A 23261-nucleotide genomic window follows, 5' to 3' on the forward strand; every position below is an offset into this window, starting at 1 on the left:
GCCACAGTAGAATGTCAACTCTTCTACAGACATACGTGTAATTCCAGCTAATGCGGATAATGCCCTGCCTGGACACATTGCGCATGGCGCTGCGCTTCCTTGCGACGCACTGCTCTCCTTGGATTTGGAGGGCGCTCATGTCGCCCATTGAGAGGTAATGGGACAGACGCAGAGATTATTTTAAGTGATTAGCCTACGTTGACGGGACATTTACTTGACTTTTTCACCCCCACCCCACCCCCAATCCGTAGGCAAAAGTATGTCCGACTCGGAGTCGTATGACTGTACGGTTTATCAAATGACAACGCGTTCAGTTCGCTGGATACATCAATTAGCCTAAAGAGGATTCAAATAACACCATGACAGTCCGACGCGAATTTCAGGTAAGAACATATTGATGTTTACTTTTCCGCGAGTTTGAAACAGTCTTTACTTTACTTTATAATAAAAAGTTTAAAGGACTTGAACGCATTGATGTTGGCGAAAGCTGAACCTTACTTTGTAGGTGTCTGGGGACCGTGTGAGAGAATTATAATGGGCTTTAGATAAGAACACCCTGGTCTGGAATCTGGATAACATCAAATGCCCATGGCCTTCAGTGTTATAAATTATACTGTAGATCTACATGCATTTCCCTTCAACTTCTCTAATAGCCTACAACTTCAGATGGGATCTGTTGTAAACTTGAAACATGCATTTTCTTGTTATTGCCAATTTGTAGGCTATTACAAAATCTTTGTTTCTTTCGACGGTCTCTACAAATTTGATAGGTGCTGAGGTGTTGTCAACATTAATGCTATCTTATACGACCAGCACTCCAGCAGTGGATGTCACTTCATTCCCATGTCCCCTATAAGTGCCAGTTTGAGGGCTTTATGGCCAATGAAAATGAACATGTCATCTGGAATTAAGCTGCTGTCTATGAATCTTAAGTGTTATTGATTGGGAAAAAAATTAATATCCTACTTGCAAAAGTTTGACTGCAGTCTTCAGATCTGAAAGTCAGTATTGAGGATCATAGTTTCTATTGTGTATTCAGTTCTTGATTTATGGACTCACTGTCCCATCAATTAATTGGGCTAATCGAGTCAAGTTCCACATTGTAGAATTCTATCACCAGTATCTTGTTTCCAGTTCACATTAACATTTCACTAATTGGCTCTGCCTCTCTCATGTGGGTCAGTGCACCTGTCCATTGTTTATTTGATATTGTTGTATCACTGCAGAATTCACATCAGACCCAAAGCATGACATGAAGGTTTTTGACGTGTTCTTTTCGTTGGGCCTTTGAGTAAGCAATCTTGGAAGCCTGCAAATCCTTTTATCCTGTTTCCACCACATGCTTTCCTGCTGCTCTCATCCTTCTCTATCCTTATGTATTAGCAAACCAAACCATAGAAACAGGAGAGGGGACATCTCTGTTTTGAATATGACAACATATATAACGTATATAATGAAGCATAATACACTGTCAAATCTTTACTGTTCATTCAGTATGAAAATGGACTCTTAAACACTTAAACCATTATAGGCTACTTCATTGCCCAGAGATCCCCAGGGTACTCCATCCCAGACTTGTCTGGTAATACCGGACGTCCTCCTTCTTTCCCTCTACGTCTACACCAAATCTGTGCTGTAGAACATTTTCCCCAAAATAGAAATGCTATAGGTTTATGTGGTTAAGTTACATAAGATCTTACTGTGTAACTTTATGTAAGAGTAAGAGTTTACCTATTTGACCACAGTGCAGGGTTTCACAGAGCTGATGGATTTTTCCACTGACAAGAGATCAGATCACCTGATGACCATTAAATGTTTATTTGCAATTGAAGACATTGTGCGGGAGTATTTTCCTCTGCAGAGTGAGTGTGAGTTCAGTGAAAATGCACAGATTAGAAAAATGGCAAAAACACTATTGGATTGGCACAATTTGGCAATGATGAGGCAGCTGCATAACGAGAGGCCCAGTTGCGTTTTTGTGCTATAAAAGTGGCCAATTATTTGATACTTTATTGTGCCAGAGAGGCTCAGTTGTGTTATTGTGTGTGACTTCAAGTGCCTTCAGTACTGTTTACACAGTGAAAATGTTTTTAAATGGGAGATTTTGGAGATAGTTTAATTAATTATTTATTTAACCAGTTATCTCTTCAGTGTAGGAATACAAGGAAGAAAGATGAACTGGTAATGAATACACATCTTAAAATGTCCAAATTCCACAAAGCCATAACAAAATGGGAATCATGTTTATCTCTGGATCCACAATGTGAACAGCATTGGCTCCAATGTGGAGTTCAGAGAGTGACTCCATGACGGTGAACCTTTGACATCAGTAATCAGTATCAATATTGTCGACGATGTAACGGATGTATCTACTGTATGATGATGTAATCACACTCAATTTGGGCAAGGTTTCAGCCTGATCACAGCCCCAGTGAATTTTAATTATGAAATTAAAGTAAAAGGTTTCAACATAACAACATTAGAGGTAAAACTAATTATTAGAGACTGTACTTCTGGGGCCTACTGGCAGGGTGCTCAAGAATTTGTGGTTATCGGTCCAGCGGTTTGTGAGATTGGCTCCAGACAGACAGACATCTTCAGGCATGCGGTAAAATCATTTGACTTAAACACATGTTCACTATCTGAGGATCGTGCCAACAGTTTTGGTTTGCATGGGGAGAAGAATGGCTTGAAAATAATTTCTTATGAGGATTAAAAATAATCTAGAATGGTGAATGGTATCTTGGTGATATGGCACACTCAAAACTGTTACTTTCTATAACAAGGTTTGTTTTCATCTCCCTTCTTTTACACAGAAATGACAGAATTGTCGGTTTTGACATTTCTGTGCTTAAAGTACAGGTCTAACTTTAGCCCAACAATAACAATAAATTGTAGCCCCTTTGGCACATTATTATTTGTTGTTGTCAGTGTTCTCTGCCTTGTGATCTTGTTACTGTGCGTCCAAGTGACAGGTTGCTAAAAACGGCCCTGGAAAAAAGCCAATTAGTGTGCTGGCTGTTAATCCTGTCCTCCCAGGCGATGCTGGGCCTGGTGCAAGTGGCATAACTCCTACACCAGCCTGGGGACACTGTGAATGCACAACATCATATAACATAAGATTCATTGAATTCCATGCAGGAATTATTACATTGCCTTTAGAAAACCCCGCCATCATTCTGAATGTACATTCTAGTGACTCCATGTCATGAATTGAAGAAGCATCCCTTCTGCCCCGTCTTGCGTATATCGATCAGTAAATTAACTTAATATGATTAGAATGAAGAGGTGTGACATGGACATTTCCAATTAATCATAACCTTTCTCCAAGCAACAGTGATGTAATGTTTAGCTATTGTACTAGTCTTTGAACGCTCTAATGGCCCAAAGTGACACAATGTCCAATTACACAGGGCTGCTCAGGGGTAGAGTGGCCAATAGAGCAGCCGGATGGGAACCATGAGGTTCCCAGTTCGATCCCGGGCTCCCCCAGAGTTAGTGTCACAGTAGCCTCGGAAACTGCTTTTATTTAGTGTCACAGAAACCACAAGGAATTAATTTCACAAGCTGTTTTTTGGCCACAGTGGTGTTCATTCATCTACACAAATTAAGACAACCATTTCTAATGCAGTACATGTGCAGAAAACATTATAGTGGGAAATATGATTATATTAGTCTTCTTAAACACGTACATACAGACAGTATGCCATTTATGCAACTGGTGCAATAGACCCAGTGAATTTGGAGTGAAGTGGTCACTTGAAACTGACTGCCTTGTACAGAGAGTTCTCCACTCACCTGCATTAGGTAACAGGATTAAACTGAGGCCCCGGCTCTGTTTCCTTAATACTTTCTCCATAGGCTGTGAGTTCAGATGTCATCTGCCCAGTTGGGTCATAATAGGACATGGACAATAACAAAAACAAAAGGACAAATATACCTGCAAGCAGCGATAAGGCGGGGCCAAGCAGTAAGAAAAATCACGCCCGTGTGAGATGAGCGGTGCAGGCTGTTCAACAACACCTCTGGCTGGCTGCAGTTAAAGTGCTCAGTGTGAATGGCCCTTTTAGGCTGCTCAACAGTGCCACTTTAGGTCACCCAGCTGTATTGCAGCTGTTCGTACCCCAAACAGACCCGCTTATTGTGCGTATTGCATATAGTCTTTTTCCTATTGCTGCATTCCTTGGCCCCTCTTGACCCGAAAGATGGTGAACTATGCCTGGGCAGGGCGAAGCCAGAGGAAACTCTGGTGGAGGCCCTCAGCGGTCCTGACGTGCAAATCGGTCGTCTGACCTGGGTATAGGGGCGAAAGACTAATCGAACCCTAGTAGCTGCTTCCCTCCGGTCCCTGAACTCACCAAAACCACAGGATACTTTAACAGATCTCTCAGTGAGTGAGGCAAACTGGCAAAATGTGATAAGCATTAAGCTGACAATACAATGAAGATTGCTGCATGTAATGAAAATACCTAATCACTGGCCTATAATTAATACGTAATACATGTCTTTAGTCTGGTGGATCTCTTCTTCTTTTTCCCTGAGGAACAGGCTTATCTTCGGGAACTCTTCGGTGGCCCTCTCATAAGAGTGTTGTAATTGGTCTCTTCCGTTTTCAGATGGCCACGTAGCTTGTTGACCTCACGCTCCGCTTCTGCAATCTGGTTGAGTAGCTCCTGACAACACATATCGGATCCCTCCAATCCGATATGCTTGCAGCTATATATATACACAGCTATATATATTTTTATTTTTGGTTTTCGCCTTTATTTTATTATTTTTGTAGAGGGATAGATACAAAGTGGGCTGACAGGAAATGGGGAGAGAGATGGGGGGGTGACATGCAGTAAAGGCCGTCGGTATCGGGAGTCGAATCCGTGGCACACTGCCAGACTGGATTACCAGCCAAGGTGCCTGCCCTGGACCTTGGCTGGAGCCACGGCCCAGGCTATATATATATTTATTTACAAATCTCTTCACGTACAAAGTGACAGATGTGTTCCACATGAGTCAAGGCACATGTGTAAACAAGTTCCATGGCTTTTGGCCAAACGAGGCATGAGTTATGCCTGTTCAAAGTATTTATTTTACATTTTTTCACGTACAAACTTCTCTTCAACTGGGATTTCAGATAATGGTCCATAGATTGTATGTAGAACGTTTCACAAAAATTGCAAAAAAAAGCATGCTGAAAGCGTTTTTCAAACTGCTCAAAATGGGCGGTGCTTACTGGTCAAAGTAACAGATGTGTTCCGTCAAGGCACATGTGTAAACAAGTGCTTTTGACAAAATGAGGCATGAGTTATTATGCCAAACAAGTTTTCATTTTCAAACAATTGCTATAGCGCACCCCTTTGGCCAATTTAAGTAAGACTGGTTTCAGTGCTATTTGGCATGACCCTCTACCATGCATGTATTAGGGACAGAAGAAGAATTTTCATAAAACTGCAATTTGCATTGGCTTATACAACCTTTTAACTTAAAAAATATGTACTTTTTGTCGATATTGGTCCAAAGTTTGTCTGTAGACATTTTCGTGAACGTTTGTCATAACTGCTGTTCTTACCTGTAGTTTGTAATTGCATTATTAATATTTGCTAAATATAGCAGATTTATCAGTTCACAGCAACGTCGGCTATTTTCAGCAAAGGGATTTGCTGTAGAGGAAATAAAAGAGCTGACCAAGTACAGAGCCGATCCTTGTCAACTGTATTACTAAGTATAGAGGGTTTAAGTGGTTAATAGAGGTATCACTGTCACACACATTCATAAAAGCATTTAATTCAATGACTGCAATTCCTTTCTCTTTCAGATTCATTTCATCCTGACATGAGAGAAGTGTAGCAGCTAGGTCTCATCGGATCTCACTGTACAACACAACCAGTGATACGAGGGAGAAACGACATACTGTAGGTCACTCAAAAAATGGAGTCTTACGGGTCTGCGCTGGACCGCAGAGAGTCACAGACGGAGAAGTCATCTCCAACATGCTACAAACGAGCTAACCACTCCCGAAGTAGTAGCACTGCCTCGTCTCGTCACTCAAAACAAGTGAGTCAGGTGGCCGTGTGGGCTTTGCACTGTATTTCAAGACATTTTAGCACAGTAGCACACTACACTACTAGTAAAGTAGAGAGAGACAAGATAGAGAGTAAAGAGAGAGGGGATGATGCATGACACAGGCGGTGAGCTGGACGAAAACCAACCTAGGGATTATGTGGCACTATTCATTTGAACCACAAGGGTGCACTCTGTGTTCACTTTTAACAAGGCTCACCAGTACCATAGTGTTTTCTCTTAATTTCCTAACAAAATGTATATTAAAACAAAACAAGGAAGATAAATAATAATAATAAAGATTCTGTATTCTGTCTGTAAGTATTTTACCCTTCATTGCCAGTGCCACCTCAAGTTGCCACCATGTGGAATATGGGGCGGTGTTTCCAAAACAGTAAGCAGGGTCTGCTTTGCTCTAATTATTAATTTGTGCACTTTGGCTGATTATACAGCCAAAGTGCATTGCATTGGCACTGCATTGCATATAAATGCAATGCAGCCTTATTTTGTATCCCTTTATTTTGGCGTTTTCATGTGTATACTAATGGATACTATACCCTTTGCAGTTTGGGTGTTAATGTTTGCTTGAGTGTTTTTGTATTCAGCATCATCATCGTGAAAAAGAAACAAATATACTATAAATTATCCACATTATGCATTCATTCTCAAATATTTTCCCAAGAACTTTTCCAAAGACTGGGAGGTGATGGAAGATGCCCAGGCGGAGATTCAGACTACTGAAACCCTCCAAGACATGGCTGCACCAGGTATCTGTGAGGGATATCTCCTCAAGAGGAGGAGGTGGCCTCTCAAAGGTTGGCACAAGGTGAGAAATCACAATTCAAGATCTTAAAGTGTAGTTTTTAGATGTATTGTTTCAGTGGGTTTATTTTTAGCCTCAATGTATTTTTTCTTCTTCTCTTTCTCAGAGATACTTTGTCTTGCAAGCGGGGATATTGCGCTATTCTAAAAATCAGCAAGATGTAAGTGCACTATACATTTTTTTAAGATATGAGTGAACGTTCATGGATGAAAATGTGAATGTGAACATTCAATATGCTTCCCCAAAGATCTCTAGGGGGAAAGTCCAGGGCTCGTTGGACGTCAGCATAGCAGTGATGTCCGTAAACAAGAAGTCAAATCGTATCGACTTGGATGCGGGCCACATTATCTATCACATGAAGGTAAACTCAAACCTGAGATGAATTCAAGAGCTGCTGTTGAACAATTTATTGAAACCTGCCTGTGCCTCTGAAAGTCAAATACATGCACAGTAATGTGACTTGAAATGATTTGGGCCTTTTATCTCCAGGCAAAAAGCCACGAACTCTTCTATATCTGGCTAACGAAGCTACAAGCCCACCGCGTATACAAGAGGAATGAGGCAGCACAGGTCCACAATGGCTTCCTCCATGGAACTGTTGGTGGCCTGGCTCGGAGGAATGGAGATTCGGTAATCACAATCGCACAAACTATGAAATGAAATTTACACAGGACTTTTTTTGCAAATTATTATTATTTCATTTGCAGTACACATATTCCATATTCTTGCAATAGTTTAGTTTTTCTTTTTTTCTTATTACACACCCAGTGTTACAAACTTAATTAAAATTCAGGAAACAAAAAGAACATTCACATTATATCTGAGCAAAGATCTATTAATTAACTAGGAATCATTCTTAAACAGAGCCCTGGGTTGACCCTCCTCTCCACTCCTCTCCTCTGTCACTTTATTCTCATTGCCAGAATACCACAACATCAAGGGTGTTGCCTTCAGCTGTCTCTGGTGTAAATGGCAAGGTGTCTGCCTGGCTGCAGCAAACCAACCATGACACAGACAGCTGTGCTCAAGGTATGGTATGGCATTTGGCATGCATTTCCTCTCTATTGCAAGATACTCTGAAGATGTACAAACCTAAACTAAAACAGGGATTTTGAAGTATTACGTTTATAAGACACAGGGGCGGTGGTGGCTCAGGGGTAGAGTGCCTGGATGGTAACCGTAAGGTTGCCAGTTCGAACCCGGGCTCCCCCAGAGTTACTGTCGAAGTGTCCTTGAGCAAGACACTGAACCCCTAATTGCTCCCGATGTGCTACTTGGTGCCTTGCATGGTTTCCGCTGCCATCGGTGTATGAATGTGTGTGTGAATGGGTGAATGTAATGCACAATCTCTGTAAAGCGCCTTGGATAAAGGCGCTATATAAATGCACCATTTACCATTTACCATTTACACCTATAGCAATATAAATGATAACAGTCTCAATGGAAGGACAGACAACAGCCAAGGTTCTTACAACAAAGTTCTTTATATTTCTCTCCACCTATGTGCCAAGTGCCAACACACTGCTTTCCATGCCGTAGTTGTAACTGTGCAATAGTTAGTCACAAGAAAATAAGAAGACACAAAACTTGTCATAACAGAGACTGGCTGAATCTGTGCGGAGATGGTTCATTTTCATGCACAGCAGCTGTGTAATCACACCTAACTTTGAGTCCAGTTGGTTTGACTCAAAGGCCATATCAGGCTCAGCCATTGCTCACCCTATAGTTACTCACAATAGCTAAAACACTAAACGCCATTAGCCTAAATCTTTAGCATAAACCCATTTGTTGAATTGATCACTCTTATGGCAAAACTAAAAACACTGTTCAGGTAGTTATACACAACTTGCAAAGACTTTGATTTAGCAGTTGCACAGCTGTACATTATTTGACTGTACAGTGAAGTGATTTTAGTTTAGAGTTAATTGTCTTACAGTATGCAATAACTAATAATGCCCTGGATGTTTGTTCTAAATCTAAAACATTCTATGTACTCTAAGGTAGCTCTGTAGTGTGTTATGTAACTGGCTATGTGTATGATGTGAAAGCATTGTTTGATGACTTTTGAGTAGACCTACAGATAATGGTTTTGAGGTGATTCATAGAAGAGACTGGATTTTGTTAATGTAGTTTGAAAATCTGGCTTTGTGTTTAAAGTTTTGAGAATATGGGTGAAGGTTTCAATTAATATGTCTTTGCAAGTCTGGAAAAAAAAACGATATCATTGTGAGAGCTTCACTAAGCAAAAAGTGTTTTACTTTAGTCTATTTAGAGTCTTTTATACATCTATGCCCTTCACCCAGAGCTGAATCGATGTCAAATGGACCTGTCTGAATTGAATCGCTTGGTCCAGAAGCTCCAGACCCTGGATACAGGCCCGGTCTTCAGTAATGGAGACCTGCAGCGCATCATTAGCATGCAGGTATGGATGGATAGAATTAGATGAGTTTTATTTGTCAATAAGTCTTTTATCTGTAGATTGTTGCTAAACTATGGGCTATGAAATACTGTGGCACACTGCATACAAACCAAAAGGTGTACAAGTGCATAAGAGCACGAGAATGGCATTTTATTGTGATTTGCCTTGTGTTTTCTAATGCAGAATCTATCACTTGAGAAGCCAAAGAAGTCTAAGTCGGGAAAGATCTGGGGTCAGAGTCGTACACTGTCTCGAGTCGAGGCCAGAATGGTAAGATTCATTACCAGCACTGACGAAAATATTAGCCTATAACCTTTCAAATGATTTTAAATGGATTTGTTAATTAAAGGTGAACTAAACCCTGGGTCAATTATGTGAGTTTCCTGACCCTTTAAAGTTTTCAAATAATCTAAGTAGCATATGTTTACACAAGAGTGTTGTTAAGTGGCACTAATGACACTAAACAACCACCTTGAGTGTAAAATGACTTTAACTATTTAACTATTTTCTTTTTCTTTTTTTAATTAACCATATTCAGCTAAATCTAAATATATAGATCACATGGTGAAAACTAGCATGTTTGTAAAATACTAGTTTCTACATATCGAATATTGCGAATAGGTTAACAAAGCAATTAGATTAGCATCTCCGTTACCATGGAAATGTTAACAGAGTAATCCTTTTTCCACATCAGCCTTTTTGACATTTAATAGGATAAACAGCAAATGCAGCAGGTCACAGGTGTTACCAAGCAATTATAGGCCCTATACTTAAGGTTCTGTTCCATTCAGGACAAAGTAATGGTTGAGACGAAGCAGTGAAAGGTCCTGAAAGGTCCTGAAAGATACATAACGTCAGTCTTACACAATACAATAACCAATCTTTCTGTTGTATGAACACAAGGCTGCTGTAATTTATACCTCATACTTTAAATACTTTATGAGGTATAAAGTACAGCAGCCTTGTTTTCATACAACAGAAAGATTGGGTTGTGTAAGGGCCGATTCATACTCCTATTTTACCACTGTTTCGGCGCTGTAGTGCCGAAATGATTTCGGCTCGTCAGATATTTTCAGTAGCACCGAAGAGCCGACTTTAGGACGGTACCAGCCCTCCCGAACCTCAAATGACGTCACATTGTAGGCTCTAAAGAGCCGAACCGACTTTTATTCGGCTCTAAAGTATGAATCGGCCCTTAGACTGACGTTATGTATCTTTCAGGACCTGTCACTACGCCGTCTCAACCATTATTCTATAGGCTCATTCATAGTCTGGATTGTCGGTGGTGGGGTGACCGCCGAACTACAACATGACGTCACGAGCCGCGGTGAAGAGCAAACCTCCGCCACCGCCCCAGCCCTTCTCTCTGTTTTTACTCACCACCGCTCAATGTTATTTCAGCTCCGGTGGTCAGCTCACCACCGGAGCGGTGGTTACCTCACCACCGAAAATTCAGACTCTGTTCTCAGCCACCGCCAGTGTATTTTTTGACATTCCATTTTTCTCCAAAGTTGAATGTTGCCACTACTGTGGCCATAAACTACACAGGTTCATCCCGATGTTCTGGGCATCTTTGTAAAGTTAGTGTTAGTAAAAAGCAGGTAAATGAGTACATTTGAGCAGACTGTCTACCATTCAATGTAGTAGAAGAGCTGGCTGTTTACACCGCAGATATGTCGTCTCCGCCTACAGGAAATACGTTCGCTGTGACCATGAGACCCGTTTCTGAATTCGTCTATAGACCTTTAGATGATGTTTAACCTTTATATGCCAGCAAACTCACAACATTGGCGCAACTAGGGTCTAGTTCCCTTATGGTAAATGGTAATGTAATTTTATATTCATGTTTTGATAATAATATTTAGAATTTAGATTTCTGACAGTTGACATTGAAGTCAAGTGTTAAACTTACATATTTGGAACTTGTTTTAAGCATTTGACATCCCAACCTCCTAGTAACGCTTTGGAACCTCTCTCTAATCCAAAGCCTATTCGTGGGATAACTAAATCGGTGAGTCACTTCTGGATGGAATGTGCCACAGCTTGATCCCCATAAAGCTTTGTCATGTTATTCACTCACATGTGTACTACTGTGTACTCTATAGACAGTGTGCTATGTAACTGCATAATAAATGAAGTGAGCAAAGCTGTGGGGTGGGGGGATCATCCAGGGGAGGGGACGGAGCAAATCAGCAGTGATGATCATTTTTGTCAGTATATAATGATTCATTTTCATTTCTTTGTTTTCATTGTTGTTGTTTTTATATTGTTGTTAGTACTACATAGTATATGTACACTGTCTTGTATGTAAGTCTGTGGTGTTGTCCTTGTGTCTATGTCAGAAAAGAGAAAACCCTAAAAATAAAAGATGTAAAAAAAAGAATGTATATAATGATTCATTGTATAGTATACTAACTAACTAACTAAATTATCATCACTCTTTCATTATTAATGAAAGAGTCTTGATCTGTTTACAGTATGTGCTGCTGCTAACCAAATACAGCATAGCCGTTGTACGTATTTGTATAATAGTTAAAACATATACAGACCTGAATCTGTTTGTGTGACATATCCAAAATAGAACATAGCAATTGCATTTTCGAATTTAAAAAAGTTCTGCTAAAAGTAAAAAAAAAAAAAAAACACACAACAATATGGTGATAAATAATAATAATGACAGAAAATTACTTTTTTTAATCCGATTTTGTATATATATTGTAATATAAGTCATAGCCTTATATTGCATACAGTATACCGTCACTTGGAAAAGTGTGTTGAACGAGCCAGTGACCTGTCCAGTACTGTCCCACAGCTGTCCTCCAGTCACCTGAGCAGCCCGTGTCACCTGGGCACGTCGTCCAGCCCCTCCGTCCCAGACTGCATCTACGCCCAGGCGTCTCCTCCCACCGTCACCTCCCCCGAGGGCAAGAGGATCCATCAGGATATCTGCGCCGTGTCCCTCAGAGGTCAGAGTCAAGGAGAGAGACATCACGCAGTACACGGGCAGATATACTGTACAGATTTGCATGCGGTTAGACACGCCCGCACTACGTTGATTCTTCAAACTTTTGGCGACATTTCATTGACTTAAATATTCCCCTATCTCTCTATTTATTCCCCCACCTTCACCACATTCAAAAGCACACTCAAAACCCACCTTTTCAGACTTGCTTTGCCTACATAAATCCCCCGCCTTTTTGTTTGTTTGACCTTCTCTACATGTGAGGGCCACACAGCCTGAACTCTACACACGAGGGCCACATAGCGGCCTGAACTCTACATGTGAGGGCCACATAGCGGCCTGAACTCTACATGTGAGGGCCACATAGCGGCCTGAACTCTACACGCGAGGGCCACATAGCGGCCTGAACTCTACATGTGAGGGCCACATAGCGGCCTGAACTCTACATGTGAGGGCCACATAGCGGCCTGAACTCTACACGCGAGGGCCACATAGCGGCCTGAACTCTACATGTGAGGGCCACATAGCGGCCTGAACTCTACATGTGAGGGCCACATAGCGGCCTGAACTCTACACACGAGGGCCACATAGCGGCCTGAACTCTACACGCGAGGGCCACATAGCGGCCTGAACTCTACATGTGAGGGCCACATAGCGGCCTGAACTCTACATGTGAGGGCCACATAGCGGCCTGAACTCTACATGTGAGGGCCACATAGCGGCCTGAACTCTACATGTGAGGGCCACATAGCGGCCTGAACTCTACATGTGAGGGCCACATAGCGGCCTGAACTCTACATGTGAGGGCCACATAGCGGCCTGTACCTTTAGTTTTCTAAAAACAGCCCTGTTGTGTTTCTTCCATATCAGTGCACACGTCCCTCAAGTCAGTACATGACATCTTAACCCAGGAGCACCAGAGACAGCAGGAGGGCTGGAGCAGTAATAACGTCCATCGGTCTAACACACTGGCCCAGGTGAACCTCAAGCTGCACATCTTCTACCAACCTTACCATGTTGTAGCAGGGTTCACTTATAGACAACACATTTTGATTTAGTTTAGTCATAGTCTTTTTGAATACATTTTCATTTAGTTTGAGTAATATTTTGGTCATCTGAAAAGTTGTAGTTTTTGTCTACTTTTAGTCGACTACATATAACATTTTAGTCGACTAAATCTACAGTTGATTTTGGCAGGCCTTGATGGTGCTGAAAATAGCCGATCTACAAGCTCAAAACGCGTCACAAGTCACAACGCAACACGTTGTGAGCCCTGTAGATCAGCTATTTTCAGAGTGCAACACCCGAGAGCAACCAAATATAACATGACCAATATATTTAGTCTTAGTTATTGTCATCATAGCTTAGTTTTTTGTTAGTTTTCGTCTGTGAAAAAAGGTAGTCAACGAACATTTTTCATCATAGTTTTAGTCAATGAAATTAACATTGCCTTGTAGGTTCCAAAAGCATCTCATGCTGCTTTTGTTTGTTTGTTTGTTTGATTTCTTTCTGTCTTTCTTTCTTTCTTTCTTTCTTCTCGCTCTCTCTTCAGGCTGGAGCGGCTACCAGGCAGTCACAGGAGGACCCGCCCACCGCAGTCGACTCTGATGACGGGGAGTATTTTGACGCCAGTGATGACGTCCTCTGTGGCAGCTCCTCTGAGGGGTCTGACGAATCAGGGCTGAGTGACGGAACCACAAGCAATTCTGAGCCAGACGCTGGCCATGGTGTGTAGATAGATATACAGTAGCTATAAAAAGAATAGGTCATACTATTCTTGCACCTGATGATGCTTACTGTACATGAAAAAGAGACCCTGGTCTCAATTGGATTCGCCTGAAATAAAGGTTTCAATCATGTGAAGCATGCATGTTATGCAGCCTTTCTTTTTCCTTTTTTTATTAAAAAATTAAATGGTATGATTTTAAATCTTTCCTTTACCTCCTCTGCTGTAGACTCAGCCACACGCAAATACCGCCTCAGCATCAGCAAAGCTCCGAAAAGTATTGTTCTCAAGAGCACAGGTCATCGCACCACCCTGCCTGCCCACTGCCCAGACAACAGCCACGTGGGCCTCATGCAAATCCTCTACAACAACATAGGTAAAAAGACCCTTGTACTGGAGTCACAAGTTAACCCTCCACACAGTTCACAGGGGGAAGATAAAACTTTGTCAAAATGTTGTTTGCACAGTAAAGTTTGTTTGGAGCATCAAGCTGGTTGCACAGACATTACTTTCTTTTGATATGTTTTACTTTGTCCTGCACCAGCAACAGATTATTTACTGTATGGATGTGCATACAGTAATTCTGTATAACATTAACTTTTGAACTACCTAACCTTCCACAGTATCATAGGCAAGGATATAGACAAAGCTTGTCATGTGGTCCGTAGAAAGAACTTTTAATGTGTGCGTCCTAGGGGTCAAGCCATCAACATGACGACAAAGATCCACAGGGAAGCCATGTTTTTACCACATCGTAGGCGGTTATAAATTCGGATTAATCTCAAGTCCAGAGAGCACCTTCTCAGCTGTGGTTTTGTCCTCAGGTAAGGACCTGTCCAGGGTGTCCATGCCTGCTGCCCTCAATGAGCCCATCAACCTGCTGCAGAGACTGTGTGAGGAGCTGGAATACCAGGAGCTGCTGGACACTGCCAGCGACACACAAGACCCTTACCAGAGGATGGTACGGCCACACGTCCACAAATAAACACAACACACAAGACCCTTACCAGAGGATGGTACGGCCACACGTCCACAAATAAACACAACACACAAGACCCTTACCAGAGGATGGTACGGCCACACGTCCACAAATAAACACAACACACAAGACCCGTACCAGAGGATGGTACGGCCACACGTCCACAAATAAAACTATATAGACCCTTACCAGAGGATGGTACGGCCACACGTCCACAAATAAAACTATATAGACCCGTACCAGAGGATGGTACGGCCACACGTCCACAAATAACACTATATAGACCCTTACCAGAGGATGGTACGGCCACACGTCCACAAATAAAACTATATAGACCCTTACCAGAGGATGGTACGGCCACACGTCCACAAATAACACTATATAGACCCTTACCAGAGGATGGTACGGCCACACGTCCACAAATAAAACTATATAGACCCGTACCAGAGGATGGTACGGCCACACGTCCACAAATAACACTATATAGACCCTTACCAGAGGATGGTACGGCCACACGTCCACAAATAACACTATATAGACCCTTACCAGAGGATGGTACGGCCACACGTCCACAAATAAACACAACACACAAGACCCTTACCAGAGGATGGTACGGCCACACGTCCACAAATAACACTATATAGACCCTTACCAGAGGATGGTACGGCCACACGTCCACAAATAAACACAACACACAAGACCCTTACCAGAGGATGGTACGGCCACACGTCCACAAATAACACTATATAGACCCTTACCAGAGGATGGTACGGCCACACGTCCACAAATAAACACAACACACAAGACCCGTACCAGAGGATGGTACGGCCACACGTCCACAAATAAAACTATATAGACCCGTACCAGAGGATGGTACGGCCACACGTCCACAAATAAAACTATATAGACCCTTACCAGAGGATGGTACGGCCACACGTCCACAAATAAAACTATATAGACCCTTACCAGAGGATGGTACGGCCACACGTCCACAAATAAAACTATATAGACCCGTACCAGAGGATGGTACGGCCACACGTCCACAAATAAAACTATATAGACCCGTACCAGAGGATGGTACGGCCACACGTCCACAAATAAAATCGTCTTTATCGTTGATTAGTCACCTTTACAACGAGGTACAGCTTGTAAGGACCAGTCATTCGTGGATTGAGAAACACAGCTAAACGTGTGGGTATAGCATCGCCGCCCCCGAAATATTTGCACAAATGGCAAATGGTTGGTACTGTATTCACCCTTGCTTTCAGTTGCTTAGTTAGTGGATTGGATGATTGCACTCTCCCACAGAAATAAGGAGAAGTTTTACACTTTATTAATTTTACAGTCAGTGTAAGGGAACTCTGTGGAAGATCACTGCACAGCCACAACATCTTGGCACATTTTGCTGTGTGATGGCATCCCATTCCTCAACCAGGATGGGTTGCAGGTCAGGTTCTGTTGGTCACTTCAGCATGTAGCCTACAGTACGCCAAAGCTGATCCACAGGTGTTCAATTGGGTTGAGGTCTGGACTCAGCAGTAATGTCAAGTACACTTTACGTGACAGAGTACAGAGTGTTGAATGTCCTTGAGCAATACTCTGAACCCCTAATTACCCCTGATGTGCAGGTTGGTACCTTGCATGATTTCCTCTGCCATCTGTGTATGAATGTGTGTGTGGGTGAATGTAATGCACACAACAATCTATTTAAAGCACTTTGGATAAAAGCACTATATAAATGCACCATTTACCATTTACTGTGAGTCTATGGTCAATTTCTAAATATGCAAGAGCCCACGTCGACTCCAAGATACATTAAAAAAAAAGTTTTTCTTGGTTTTTCACAGTTTCACATTTTTCTGTATGCGAAAAGAAGGTGTTTTACTTGTGTGTCTCATACAGGTCTACATAGCTGCCTTCGCTATCTCCGGCTACGCTACCGCTACCTTCAGAAACCGCTACAAGCCGTTCAACCCAGTGCTGGGGGAGACCTACGAATACACCAGCGAGGAGCCGCGCCTCCGCCTCATCTGCGAGCAGGTGCAGTAGGAGGCAGCTCACTCACTGGATGTTCAGAGTGGATGTTATCTTTTTTGGGATGTAATGTCTGTTGTGAGTCTCTTATGCTGCTCAGCCTCACTTTTTGGGGCTTTAATTATTCTGAATTGTTTGTTTCTGAGCAAATTTATTCTGTTGTTGGGCAGTATCTTCTATCATCTTAAATTTACCCATGTATACGTACCTACTTAATGTCAGTATATATAGTCTTGGAAATTACAATTGTAATCAGCGTATGATTAACATTTTAATGTTTTTGTCTTCTACTAGGTGTGCCACCATCCCCCCATCTCTGCCTGTCATGCGGACTCAGACAACTTCTCCTTCTGGCAGGGTGAGGCTCCGTCAGTATTCCAGTGTAGCAGAGTGCCAGTGGCCCTGCCTGTAGCTTTTGTTCAAGGGGATTCCCCCTTTGGCTGAGTGGTATGTGTTTGGTTTCCCATGTGGGAGACCTGGGGTTTGAATCCAGGTGGTTACTGATTGTCTGCTTCTAGCCTATGGGACAAGAACCAACGGCAAAGCTGCCTCTAGCCAATGAGAAGGGGAGGGGCAAATATCCCTGGCAGCCACGCAGGCTGCACACAGACAGTGCAGAGCAACACAACAGAGAAGCATGCTCACACTCACGGGGTGGCGGGAAGGAAGATACTACAGTTATTTGCAATGTTCACACATCACTCGATATAACTTCAAACCAAACGCAGCTGAAACAGCGCAGCGCAGCCAATGCAAAGCCACAATAACACACAGTCATTGAACCATGCACAGAATGTCGGAAACAAACGCAAACAACGGCCGCGATATTGGGCGTCACCATTTAGGCCATGAAGTCCTCCGGAATTAATCTGCCTAGGGCTATATGCATTGCAAAGGCAGACGAAGGCTGGCTACGCGAGGCTAGGTGGTTACACCAACTAGCACTTAGCTTTTATGGTCCAGTGGTCACTGGCTATACTCTAATGGTCTGACTGTCACTCTGCCTTCTGATGTTGTGTGGGCAACACTTCCTGATCTAATGCTTGGACATGCATGCACATACTGTATACTTACCAACCAACTCTCCAACTCTCCACCTCTCTATCTCTCTATCTAAACAGACCAGCGATGGAAGAATAAGTTCTGGGGGAAGTCACTGGAGATCATGCCCACAGGAATGGTGAACGTCACACTGCCAAAGTAAGATTTGTAGCATAGGGGAGAACAAAGAATGTCCCTGTGTACCACATTCAACCAGGCGTCCCTGAACTCAAAAGTAGTAACATAGTCGATTTACAAGTGCATAACCTTTCTGATAATTATGCATTGTGATCTTGTAGTTCGGCAATTTTTGCCATAAAATGAAGTACACTGATATGGATTAAGTGAAAGTTAAAATGTATCCTTTGATCTGAAGATGAGGAAGTGACAGTTCAGTCCCAAGGACATTTGCTGTCAGACCAGTGATTCAAGAAAAGACTTCACTAAATCATCTTTTCTTATTTTGCTGGAGGCTGCTGCCTCAATGTCCAAGACTGGAATTTTTGACAGTGCAACTGCATTTGACTGATTGTACTTGTATGTACACTGTATGATGTGATGGCTGATGTTGTCTGGGAGGTACTCATTCCTCCTGGTCATATCGAAGTGTCCTTTAGCAAGACACTGAAACGTTAACTGCTCTTGTCAAGAGAGTTGATGCCTTGCATGATTGTCTCTGTCATTGATGTGTGAGTGTGGGGGTGAATATAATGTATACATTTTAAAAAGCTTTGGAAAAATCTGTTAAAGATGTGTGCCGTGATATTTTAAATTTCTTTTTAAGTTTTTCATGTGTTTCTGATTATTATGTGCAATGATGTCTTCCCTTTGTATTTAGGGTTTCTTCCTGGAGGCTGAAACCTTGACAGTCAAACGTGCCAAAGAAAAAAACATAAATATGTTGATGAAATATAGTGACATCACAACATCATCCCCTCCCCTAAACCCTCCCCCTTTACGATAGATGTGGGCGCTGCTTCAGTTCAGGTGGATCACTACCCATCACCACCCACCAGGCAAACCAGGTGTCCACATAAAAACGTCATTTTAACAAATACTGTACACTTTTTTGAAAAATACCTGATGATCATGTTAGAGGGTGGTAAAAAATCACGGCACTCCACATCTTTGACAGTACAGTGCAGACCATTTATGCAGTTTGAACTGTGCTTGCTAGGTTGTAAACGTGTTCTAATGTTATTGAGCTGCACAGAGCAGTACGTTTTTGTTGATATAGGAAATAATGTACCACTGAACCTCATAGTTTGTTATTTTGCACAGGCATGGAGACCACTATGAATGGAACAAAGTAGTGACCTGCATCCATAACGTCCTCAGTCAGCAGCGCTATCTAGAACACTATGGAGAAGTCACCATCCGCAACCTCAACAACAATGTCTGCACCTGTAAGATTACATTTGTCAAGGTGAGTGCAAGTGTGCTTATATGGTATTATGGAGCTTAAAATCGTTGAATAAATGCTAGCTGAATGCTGGTTTAAGATGTGAGTTTTATTATCATCTACCGTAGAACAAAATAGCTGTTTAATGCAAGGGGCAAAATAAAGGGCAACATGAAGGTAAAGGACTCTCTCTCACTGTGCAAAATACAATAGTTCATTCATTTGATTTTTTGGGGTTTTTTTTGTTAATCTATATTCACTATATTTGTGATAGTCTTATTATACTTTTTTAATGAGAAACAGTGTTCAAGTCTGGTCAAACTTTTATTATTACTGGCTGAGCTACTCTTGACTATTTGCAATGACATGATGGAAGTGTTTTGTTAAGCAGCATGCACACTAGGTTTGTCTTTGTTGCAGTCTCGCTATTGGGGTTCAGCTGACAGCAACAAGAATGAGGTGCAGGGCACAGTGCTGGACAAGAGTGGGAGTGTCATTCACCGGTTTGGAGGTCTGTGGCACGAGGGCATCTTCTGTGACACCCTACCAACTCCCAAGTGCATCTGGAAGCCAAGTGAGTGACGACACATGCACGTCCCAAGCGGTCCCAAACAATGAGAGTCATTCATGTGTTTATGATAAAAGTTCAGAGTGAATGGGAATTGGATATGATAATTCAGTCTCGTCTCAGTGTTTTTAAGAAGGTGTACCTTCAAGGAATTTGAAATCAGATGACCCCCTGCAGGTTTCAACGCTATTAATGAGTGTAAAGCCAGGTGTTATATTAGTGCATCCGCTCACCACCGAGGTCTCTGTGTATCCTCAGATCCCCAGCCGGAGGATTCTCTGCTGTACTTTGGCTTCTCTAGCTTCGCCTTGGAGATCAATGAGCTGACCGACGATCTCAAGCCTTTCCTGCCACCCACAGACACCCGCGTGCGCCCAGACCAAAGGTTGGTGTCTTTTACATGGAGGCCAGGGATTATCATTCTCTCGAAGATACTTTTGACATGTGTTTTCAGCACTCTCTGGTGGATACATTTATGGTCAGAATGACATACTGTACAGTATGATACAGTATGGGGGTGGAAGTGGCTCAGGGGTAGAGTGGCCGGTAGAACATCCGGATGGGAACCACAAGGTTACCAGTTCGATCCCGGGCTCCCCCAGAGTTAGTGTCTAATTGCTCCCGATGTGCAGGTTGGTGCCTTGCATGGTTTCCTCCGCCAAGACCGCCATCAGTGTATGAATGTGTGTGAGAATGGGTGAATGTAATGCACAATATATGTAAAGCGTTTTGGATAAAAGTTCTTTATAAATGCATCATTTATATGATGCTTTTCCATTACACAGTACCAGTTCAACTTGACAAGTCGCGATTGTTCTTTCCCTACACAGAGGATTGGTTGTCGATGTGACGACCAGCTACAAACAAAGTATCTTTAGAGTTGAGTCGAGTTGAACCAATACCATGCAATGGAAAATTGCCAATACAGTATACACAGTCACACAGTCTCATCAATATATCATATGCACTTGCTATGCACTGCTCTACTAATTACTAGAGTGCTGGTAAAGAAGACATTGCATTTGAAAATAGAAGGAATTGAATGTGAATGTGTTTGTGTTATTATTCATTACAGAGTCAGACACAATGTCAATGGCAGTATTTTAATCCCAGAAAAGCTAAGATGTCGGTCTAGAGTCAGACATTGATTGATTGATTGATTGATTGAAATATTTATTAACAGTTTGCAGAATTATAGTACATTTCAAGCACAAACTCAATACAAAGACTGTTAACTGTGAGTGGACGACCCAATTAAACATTACACTTGTTTACAAGAGGGTCCACCTTGTTCAATTAATCAAAACATTTAGAGACGTAGAAATAGACACTTCTATATAGCCAAAGAACAGAACAGGAATTCATCATAAAGGAGGTAAAAAGGGAAAAGTCTTGACCATTTCACCACCAAACGGCCAAAAAGTAAATGTTCTTGTTTGTATTTGTGAGAATTACAGGATGTTTTCTTGTCACAGATTGCTGGAAGAGGGAAGGTTGGAAGAAACAGATATTAAAAAAGATGAAGTAGAGGAAATGCAGAGGGAGCGAAGAAAAGAAATGATCAAAAGAGGAGAGGATCACGTTCCACGTTTTTTCAAGTGAGACCTTGAAAATATCCTAATTATAACCAACTTGCTTGCAATATTTTACATATTATTTTACCATTTGATGAATTGCTTGCTTGCTTGATGTCTATAGTGTTATGTAAATATGTAGATGTATAATCATGGGGAACTCTCCTATCTCATCCTTCAGGAAAGCCAAAGACTCCAGCAGCAGAGATGTGTGGCTAACGAATGGAACATATTGGAAACTCAGGGAGAGTCCAGGCTTCGCTAACATCGAAAACATGGCTCTGTGGTGAGGTGATGTTGGACTGTGGTGTATGAGTGAGAGGAAGAGCACGGATTAACTGCCCTGCCTCCGGCGGAGCGCAGATCAGTGCTGATTTGTATCATTCTTACTTGGCTCGGCGGGACGTCTCATGACTGGCTCATGGGAACCCTCAGCCCTATATCCAACCTATGAAAAACAATGAATAGCCTTCTAATGATGAGCGTGGATCATATGGTATGGTAGGGCTACCCGAAGACTATCTCAATTTTCAATGAATTCTTCAGAGGCCCTCAGTGTTATAATTGTTTTTTGTTTTATCTTCTTGTTTTATTACCATAGTTTCACGGGGACGATTCAGTGTTCAACATGGTTATGATGCATGCTCGGGGGGAGGGGGGGGGGGGGTGGCAACGTTAGGGGAAAGTGTCTTGATCAGGCCACTTCGACACATAAATCGGGGCGGAGAGGTGAAACAGTGACCTTCTAATGACCAGACGGCCTCTAAACCCACTAAGCTATGGCCACCCGATATTTAAGTCAATGTATAATGTTTGTTTTTACTTTCTTTTGAAAGTTTGCTGTCCAAATGAGTGAGAACGTGAAGTAAAGTAACCTCTTGGTGTTTATCCACCTTCTGCTAGCTTCCAGCTCACTTTTTATATTGCGTTACTACTTACTGTACCGTGCACATACGTGTAGTCCATGTTACTGTCCCGAGGTGCACCAATACCGAAGTGTTCATTCTTTAACCGCTTAAATGGTTGACCGGAGTCCATCAGGGCTCTATGCAAGTGTGTTTTCTGTTACACACTATACCTCATAGTCATAACGCTGAGCTGCTATTTGTGACCAGATTTGACTGAGACCCTGCCATCGCGCAAATTCCAGCTTTTCACCAGAGGAGAAATCCTTTTTCTTTCACTTTTTTCTCAAAATGGGTTAATATCACAGGCAGACTCTTCACATACTAGAGCATGTCTGAAATAAGTGTTAGAGCTGAAATGTAAATATGAAATAAATGCTTAAACATGTAGCTAGGTGTAATGTTAGAGTCCACAGAAGTGAACCTTTCAAGCCTGTTTTCTCAACTCGCTGTTTTCTGCAAGACATTACTCTATAGCCATATCTCCAAAACTGGTGGGTCAAACTGAACAACCAATATGTCAATTTGATGATTCCCTGCTTTCACTGGTGTGCGCTCCTACCTTTCCATTTGTTCTATTACTCCCTGCTTTCATATGACATGAAAAAACGGGGGGAAAAAAAAATCCAATGGCAGTCCCTCAGTCAAATTTGGTCACATTTTCTATTAAAGCTTTCCCCACAATACGGATTCTGGGGTTAAAGGTATATTCAGTGATTTCACTATTTTACAATTTTTTTGTTTTGTTGTGATAATCCTCCCTACTATAGAGTG

General features: G+C 42.1%; 1 protein-coding gene across 3 annotated transcripts; it reads left to right on the forward strand.

The window, feature by feature from the left end:
- The first annotated feature begins 136 nt into the window (after positions 1 to 136).
- On the forward strand, positions 137 to 22217 carry osbpl7 (oxysterol binding protein-like 7). Of its 3 annotated transcripts, XM_083786892.1 has the most exons (24): positions 137 to 383; positions 5810 to 6048; positions 6398 to 6448; positions 6737 to 6880; positions 6984 to 7037; positions 7125 to 7238; positions 7367 to 7507; positions 7801 to 7906; positions 9181 to 9299; positions 9480 to 9566; positions 11284 to 11307; positions 12109 to 12262; positions 13129 to 13235; positions 13811 to 13985; positions 14214 to 14360; positions 14809 to 14945; positions 16866 to 17003; positions 17292 to 17355; positions 18119 to 18197; positions 19320 to 19464; positions 19861 to 20014; positions 20267 to 20393; positions 21484 to 21606; positions 21764 to 22217. In XM_083786892.1, the coding sequence occupies exons 2-24, from the start codon at positions 5923 to 5925 to the stop codon at positions 21870 to 21872; spliced, it is 2625 nt and encodes an 874-aa protein (XP_083643018.1). In that variant the 5' UTR covers positions 137 to 383; positions 5810 to 5922; the 3' UTR covers positions 21873 to 22217. The 3 variants fall into 3 exon arrangements, with proteins under 3 accessions (XP_083643018.1, XP_083643019.1, XP_083643020.1); XM_083786893.1 differs by lacking the exon at positions 11284 to 11307; XM_083786894.1 differs by lacking the exon at positions 6398 to 6448.
- Positions 22218 to 23261: the final 1044 nt, after the last annotated feature.

The sequence above is a fragment of the Protomyctophum parallelum genome (genome assembly GCF_964188405.1).
Source record: "Protomyctophum parallelum genome assembly, chromosome: 17".
NCBI classification, from domain to species: Eukaryota; Metazoa; Chordata; class Actinopteri; order Myctophiformes; family Myctophidae; genus Protomyctophum; species Protomyctophum parallelum.